Source organism: Haematobia irritans, chromosome 5, assembly GCF_050003625.1.
Source record: "Haematobia irritans isolate KBUSLIRL chromosome 5, ASM5000362v1, whole genome shotgun sequence".
NCBI lineage: Eukaryota > Metazoa > Arthropoda > Insecta > Diptera > Muscidae > Haematobia > Haematobia irritans.
The window spans coordinates 23,485,712-23,493,974 of NC_134401.1; the positions used below are offsets into that span (position 1 = coordinate 23,485,712).

At 37.1% G+C, this 8,263-nt stretch overlaps 1 protein-coding gene across 1 annotated transcript; it reads right to left on the reverse strand.

Annotated features, from left to right (window-relative positions):
- Positions 1 to 200: 200 nt before the first annotated feature.
- Nach (nach) lies at positions 201 to 7,949 on the reverse strand. Its single transcript, XM_075311369.1, has 7 exons — positions 7,798 to 7,949; positions 7,529 to 7,735; positions 7,173 to 7,463; positions 4,014 to 4,465; positions 3,819 to 3,945; positions 438 to 541; positions 201 to 373 (listed from the first exon to the last, which is right to left on the reverse strand). Exons 1-7 carry the CDS (start codon positions 7,947 to 7,949, stop codon positions 201 to 203), a joined length of 1,506 nt encoding a protein of 501 aa, XP_075167484.1.
- Positions 7,950 to 8,263: the final 314 nt, after the last annotated feature.

Here is an 8,263-nt window from a genome sequence, read left to right on the forward strand (position 1 = left end):
ATGAATTAAAAAACATTGTTTACATATTTTAATAAATTATTGTTTTGGTTGCATTTTATGACAATAAAATTTGATTTTCTCTAAACGTCAACCAATGGTCTAATAAGTTAAAATTACTTCATGATTCCAAGATTCAGATATAAACTGTATTCACTTGCATTAGTTTCTACTTTGTTAAGTGTATAATTTCATAAAAAATATTAATTATTTTCCTCTTTTTTCGATTCTTCCTGCTTTCTTAGAAAAAGCTTTTCTCTGGCATTTTTCTCTTGACGATAGTATTTTTTTAAAATAACCGTAAAATAATAAAATATTTCCACAGCCGATACCATGCTCATGCCTACAAATAAACTGAAAGCACTACCTAAGTTTGCTAAAATTAAAGAAATGGAAAAAATTTAAAATTTGTATAGGAAATTTCGAAGAGTAATACTTACAAACCAATGTTACCATATTTGATAAAAGATCATGTCTTACTCGACGATATACCTCAGAATTCATGTAAATATGAACAACAGAATAATCGTGCTTCAGACCATCGCTTAAAAATTGTATCAAAAATAATAAATTTATATATAAAAATTATATAATATTAGATTATAGACTTAGAGAAAAGTCACCAATAGCAAAAAATAGTAAAAAAAAACAAAGAATAGTTGTGTTCCTTTACGTACTACTAGTTACTACTTTTACTAGTTTTTACTAGAAACCGTTCCTCAACCCCAAAAAATAGTAAAAGTAGTAAACAATTTTAAGAGAACAATGTCAAAATGCATGTCTCTTTTAAAATTTTTTTACTACAAGTTACTCGACAAATTCTTTCGAGTACAAGTTGTAGATATGTCATGACAAAAATAATTATTTGTTTTCAAATTTTCCAAACTAAAGTAGTTCCAAATCGCTTTTTTTGGAAATAAATCTGTAACTTTTTAATGGATTAAGATATCATCATAATTTTTTCTTTGTGCCAAAGCTGAAATGTTTTTCTCTATATTTAGAGGTTTGTAGGTCCCTAGTGGATTCACGGGCTGGTCTATAGACGTTGGAAGTTGGACACCTCGGATGTATGCAATTTAGTGTTACTTGGCAAACGCGCAATTATGCACCGATTTTCATGATTTTTGCTTTGCTGGATAGAACTTATAAACTACCATAAAAAGATTGTGTATGTGTGCGAATATATCTAATATTTGCGAGATAGGGCCTTACAATTTATTTTTTTGCAAAATTTGAACAAAGTGGGGTCTGTATTTTGAGTCTAGAAGGACTACATTCCTTATAAAATTCTACGTATTCTGGAGAAAAATTTTGTGCACCTTTGTGCTTTAGATTTAACGTGTAGACTCCACAATTTGGAATTTCAAAACAATGCCGAACCATACCACTTGTTTCGAAAAAAGTACCAAAACATTGACCGACCCACACCAAATTCGGCACACCCTTTAATGGACCAAAAGTACCTCTACGTTTTGAATTTCATGCAAATCGGATAAAAGTTTTAATGTCTATGTCATGAAGACCCCAATTCGGGGGTCGGTTCATATGGAAGCAAAATCGAAACTTAGGCCGAAGTAGTCCTATCTTCAAAATTGACCTGCATGTAGAAGAAAAACGTGTCTGTTAAAATTTCAGCACTACAGGTTCATTATTGAAGGAAGTAGCCTGATTACAACAGATAGCCAGACAGAGAGACATCGTCTTATAATTTCTCCCTGATCAAGACTATATATACTTTCTATAGTCAGAATTCGTTATTTGTATGTGTTACAAACGGAATGAAAAACTCCACCTTATAAGATACTGATAATATGCGCCATTACTCTACTTTATGGCCCAGAAGCCAGAGTTTTACTTTGATTAAAAATTTTGCAAAAGGAGTACTTTTTATAACAAAGTAAAAAACATAGCTTCTTTCTATCGTAATAAGGATTTCGAAGTTTCCTGCAAAAAAATCTGCCATTTGTCAAAAAAAATTTCGATATAAAAGTATTTAATTTACCTACATGTTTTGAAAATATTTATTCAAATCACAATGCTTCTTTTGTTTTTTATTTGAAATTTTTACAATTTTTACTATATTTTCGTTCCTGTACATTTAACAAATATAGAAATCTGAGAGGATTTTCAATATTTCTCTCTTTCACTACTTTTTACTACGAGTAAAGTAAAGGAACACACCTAATAATTATAAAATGTTGGGTTTTGTATTCCAGCCACGGTTGCCACAGTTGGTAGAATTCTTCCAAAAATGGTTGATTTTTTACTGTTTGGTAGATTGGTAGAATTCTTGACGTTTGGTAGAAATAAAATTTAGCCAAAATTTTCTATAGAAATAAAATTTTTACAAAATTTTCTATAGATATAAAATGTTGACAAAATTTTTTATAGAAATAACATTTTGACAAAATTTTCTATGGGATTAAAATTTTGACAAAATTTTCTATGGAAATAAAATTTCGAAAAATTTTCTATCGAAATAAAATTTTGACAAAAATTTCCATAGAAATAAAACGTTGGCAAATAAAATTTTTTTGTTGGGTAGGTTTTTGGGACAATTTTCTTCAAGTTTTGGTAGATTATTTATGGCTCGAGTGGCAACCGTGATTCCAGCCCACTGCTGCTGTCGTTGGTACAGCATCCTGCCATGTAGTCAGTACGACTATACTCCCGCAACGTTGTTAGTCCGGAACAGTTCCGGAAGTCCACTCACTCCAGCCACCGGTTACAACTCACCGAATCCTAACGGAGGTCAATTGGAATTCGGTAGGTTGAACATTATCATGGTCCGAGGTTTTCTCACCTGGCCGAATTGCCCAGGTGAGACCGAATTTCCCAAACGAAGCGGTGGGACTCGCACCCTGCTGATCCTAGAATCGGGGAACTGAATCTAAGGATTAGTCGACGAGCACAAGCGGAACATACAGGCACAGAGTCGACGTTGTAATCAATCCGATTACAGACTATACCAAGATTCTCGGGGTTACATTTGGATGCCTTATTAAGTCGTGTGCCCATGCCAGAAGCAACGTCTTTAAGTCACTTTCCGGCAGCTCTTGGGGTGCGAACAAAGAAACCTGTTTGAATACATATAAGACAATTGGCCGATCAGTGGTAATCTATGCAGAGCCAGTGGGGACATCTCAGACAAGTGACACGCAGTGGAATAACATACAGACCTGTCAGAACGCTGCCCTTAGAAGTGCGATAGAATGTCTCCCCAATACACCCCTGGATCATTTTTATATGGAGACCAAGATAATCCCCGCTCATAGACAAAATTACATTTTGTCAAATTAGTATCTCCTGGGTTGTTATCGCACAACTCATCCAAACCACCATCTTATGGATAGGCAACCACCACCCAGGAATGTAAGGAGTTTTTTTATTTGATCTTCAATACTTAGTGCGCGAGATCCAGAGAGAGAGCCTCAAGATCAGGCAGCATACCAGGCAGGTCTGAACAGGATTCAAGAGGATACTATAGCTGAAGCGATGAGAAGCTAAAAGGACAATCATGTTCTCGGAATTCTATCACCGTCTATAGGACCAATGGAAAGAGACCTTCCACGGCAGTAGGATGGGATTGTTAATCCGCTGGTAATTCGAGTAGTTTTAGCAGAACAAGATACGTGTGTCAAGTGGATCTTGATCGCCGTAGGAAATGTGTGTGCTGTAAGATTTGATCACCAGTAGGTTGATTTCTTGGAAATTTCTCACAACAACATAGGAAACTGAGATGGTAACAATATCTGGTATTGCATTAAGTAACAGATGCTATTGGTGTCTTTTCTATAACTTTAAGTTTCATTACAACTTACTAAAATGAATCGACATTTTGAATATTTAAATCCAAAGCCGAACTAGTCGCTTGAGCACTATATTCCACCTTTTCACAACTATTCACACATGGACATTGATATTTGCGCAAACGTCCTATAATATTGCCTAAAGGATTATGAGAAAATGTCAAAATTATTTTCATATAAAAAATTAATATCCATTGTTAGTATTACCGAAATTTTCAACCAAACATGGTATATCCCTATAAGTACAGATCCTTTCATCCGTACGATTGGCATAAAAGAAATATGTATAGCAGCCACAAAACTTCACCATCATGGTCACCCGGCAATTCAACTCACAATTCGCTGCAACATACGCTGGAAGATATTTCAATTCTCTCTCAAATGGGAAGGTACATTGTCGCTCCTCAAATGTTAAATCTTTTACGGCTTGAGAACAAAATGTTTCAGTTGGCTTCAGTGATATAAAGACCTCTTCGTTGAGTGGTATAAACTTGTTAGTTGAGTGGGCACTTGGAAATGCATTGGCTTCCTGCATAAGGATTTTAAATCCCAACGAATAGGATCGAAGATTTCTAAACATTGTATCATTGTAGTAAAGAATTAAGGAGAGACCATTACGAAAGCCAGCATAGGCGAGTTGATTGGTGAATTTAATGTTGCTATGGAGAGAAAAATACAAGGAGAAATGTTAGGGATTATTGTAAGAGTTTGTTTGTGTTATTATCCATTTTTGTGTTTCACTTTTGGTATAGCAGAAGATCGAGGATCCCTGTGACTAATGCTCCGTCCAGACTATAAGTTTTTCCGGACGACAGTGCTCACGTCGAACATATTCCAGATTTTGCCGAAGTCTGAATCGATACTGCTACATATTCATGGGATCGATAACACATTTACCAATTATTTAATCATCGCCGACAATTCGTATAGATTGACCACACTGTAGCACAGACATTCCGTCCGGAAAAACTTATGTCTGGACGACGGATAAGATGGGATGCGTTCAGAGTGGCCTGGTGTTGAGCCTGGTAGGTTCGGCTGCGCAAGCAAAATTGGCGAGTCAGCTACGCTGCTATCAAGCACTGATGGAGGTGGCTGCACTTGCGTCACCTCAGTTAGGCCACAACTACCATAATCTAGTGGGAGGTCTATTTCCTCCGGAGAACAGGACTGACAACCTCAAAGTTTCAGCTACAGCAACCTCATGAATCCTGTCCAGACCTACCTGTTATGCTGCTAATATAAATGCTCTCTTTTCGAACGCTGGCAAAAACTACCCAGCCGTGGTAGGCCTATTTCCTACCACGGCTGGGTATGGTCGGTCTTCTGTGGTGGTCGGTCTTCGAGAACAGGATTAATCGCCTCTACACCTCAGCAAAAGTATCCTCATGAATCCCTTTCAGACTTGTCTGGTATGCCGCTATTAAAGATGTTTTTTTTTGTAACACTAGCCAAAACTACCCTTGTCAGCAATGGGAGGTATATTTCCTCCGGTGCTATGTGTGGTGGTCTGACTCCGATAACAGGATTAACCTCCTCAAAGCGTCTTTCCCCGGTGCTATGTGCGGTGGTCTCACTCCGAAAACAGGATTAATCTCTTCAATACTTCAGCAAAAGTATCCTCATGAATCCTGTTTAAACCTGCCTGGTATGCTGCTGATATAAACGGTTTCTTTTATAACGATGGATTTCTAGATAATTAAGATCAACTTCTATATTCCTGGCTGCTGGTTGTTCATCCATAAGATGGTGATTTGCATGATTACTGCAATAAGAACCCAGGAGAAATTGATTTGACAACATATAATTTTGTCTACGCATGGGGAGGGTCTTGGCCTCCACATAAAGATGATCCAGAGGGTGTACTACGGAGACATCCTGTCGCAGTTCTAGGAGCAGCATTCTGACAGGTTCGTATGTTATTCCACTGCGTATCACTTGTCTGAGGTGTACACACTAGCGCTGCATAGTTTACCACTGACCTGCCAACAAGGTTTCTTTGTCCACACGCCAAGGGCTGGCGGCAAACACCTTGGTTTGATCTTGTATCTACCGCGGAACATATCGCACGTTATAGTGGCGTGGGTCAACTATTAAAAAATACTGTCGAATATAACACCGATAATCTTGTGGTAGTTTGTTGCTGGAGTTTTTTCGCCATCAAACTTCTGCTGTCCATTTAGTGAATAGTGTAGCCGAGGATTTGGTGGCGGATATTCTCAAATTTCTAGAAGTGCCATTATTGGTAAGATCAGCAAGGCAGACGGTCGATCCTTCGCAGATGTCATCAACAAGGGGCCCGGATGCTATGATTGTTCATAGCTTATGATTCAATCTCAACGCCGTCGGGAGAGAGTTGAATAGAGGAAATGAAGAGGTTGAAAAGTGCTCATCTTAGGGACTGGCGCCCGCACAGATAAGAACCCAACGTTTGGTTCCTGCCGTGTTCTCGATATCGTCGAGAAGATATCGGCAGACTGCCTTTGATAGGTCAACCGCTACGAGGACCGTCCTGTGAAACGGCTTGGACTGGTTGAGTCCTCTATTTATGTAAGCTAAAAATGGCATGTTGTGTTATGTACTTTACGGAATCCGCTTTGATTGCCACAAGGCTGAGGAGGATTAGAGTGTGACACAACCAGCGTAGTTGAGTCCTCTATTTATGTATGCTATAACGGCATGTTTTTGTGCTATGTAATTTACGGAATCCATATAGATGGTTGGCATCGAGAAAATACTTCATAAGGCTGGGGAGGAGTATAGTATCATGTTTCTTGGTTACTAGCGAGAGATGGGAGATCGGTCTGTACAATGATTCCACATTGCTCGAGTCTTTGCTTGGCTTCAGTAGAGGAATCACCCAACCAATTTTCGAGACATAGCGTGTAATGGTCATATAATAACTCCCAGTATTCCCAGAGGCTTCAGCATTAGCATTTAAATTGCGGACCCAATTCGGGACCCAAATGGTTTTGCGGTCGCATTTGTAACTTTGGGGTTGAGGGTTGTTTTGGTTCATAGAAAAATTGTGATGTGATAACCTCTTTTACAGATAACCAGGTCAGGACTCGCATTCATATTTTGGGGATAAGAAATCTTTGTGCTTGCGACAATATTTTTGCATCGTGGAAATGATATCGTAGTTCGTTGTAAAGTGGATTAATTTGCACTGCACTTTGAATTCCTTTAGGGTAATAGGAGTGTATTTCGAACGTATTACGGCAATAGGAAAGTATTTCGGGATCCATACCCGAATTTTTGTATCCATACAAACAGAATCTTCTATATGGTCCTAATTAAATAATTTCGTAATCTAATATCTCGAAAACTAAATATGGCGATATGGATAACAATGTGTATACTTACTATGTTTGATTAAGATTGAATGAGCAGCAATATCCATTAAAATTTGTCGCCAATTGGAATAGCTGATCACATGGTACAATGGTATCCTTAAAACGACACTTAAAAATCAAATCATTACAATTCCAAGCCATTTTCTTGGCAAATTGCAAAATATGCAAATTATTGATCTCTAAAAGTGCATCGAACTTTTCTAAATCGCTAAATTCATAACGTTGGTCATCATACATGAAACCATAGTCTACACCCAGCAATGACATTAACTCCGAAACTGAGGTACCATTGGGCATTATTCTGCGAAAGGAATATTCGAGAATATATATAAATATGTAAAAAAAAAAAAACGGAAGCAAACCTACAATGTTTCCAAATAGGCTTGAGCTTGTTGCATATTATTCATTACTTCTGGACATATGGTAGTGGCCGGAAATAATACACTGGCTGTGGGAGCATGATCATTTTCCACATTCATACGTGTGGGATTACTGCGATAGTCCACGTAAAATGTGAATACCATAATAATGGCACATATAAACATAAACACAGTGATGATATACCAAAGGAATCTGGGGAGCATATATTTTTTTAATAAAATTTCAATTTTTTTTATATTCTTTTAAGTCATCACCTAATATATTTATTGGTATCCTCATCTCTGGCATATTTCAAACCATGTATACTGGTTGTGGCACAAAATGCAGACCATGTCCTTTGTATAGCTCCACGTAAAGCTGAAATGGATGGATCAATATCTTCTGGTTGTAACTCCGCGTGTCCCATTTTATTTCGAGTAAGATAACTAAGCGAATTTATTTACTAATAACCTTTTTCCACAATAACGTCTTAGTTAATGTGCCATCAAATCTGGTAACATATACTACATTATCTATTAGAGTCTATCAAAATATTTGATAAGACGAAACATTGACAACCTTCTATTAAATTCGTATTAACGTAAAGTTTCATGGGTTTTGTTACATTTTAACGACCCCCGTATATTAAAGGTATACTCTAAGGGTGTTTTGAATTTATATTTTGTAGCATGCGTTAGGGATGAATATTTTTTATTGCCGTATCAGAATGTCTTATTTAAA

Bases quoted from the DNA above. Each gene is read 5' to 3' on its own strand.
- Nach (XM_075311369.1), bottom strand. From the start codon at position 7,949: ATGGGACACGCGGAGTTACAACCAGAAGATATTGATCCATCCATTTCA. The intron at 7,736-7,797 runs GTGATGACTTAA...TATGCTCCCCAG, and splicing joins GATACCAATAAATATATTAG to ATTCCTTTGGTATATCATCA. The intron at 7,464-7,528 runs GTAGGTTTGCTT...TTCCTTTCGCAG, and splicing joins CAAGCCTATTTGGAAACATT to AATAATGCCCAATGGTACCT.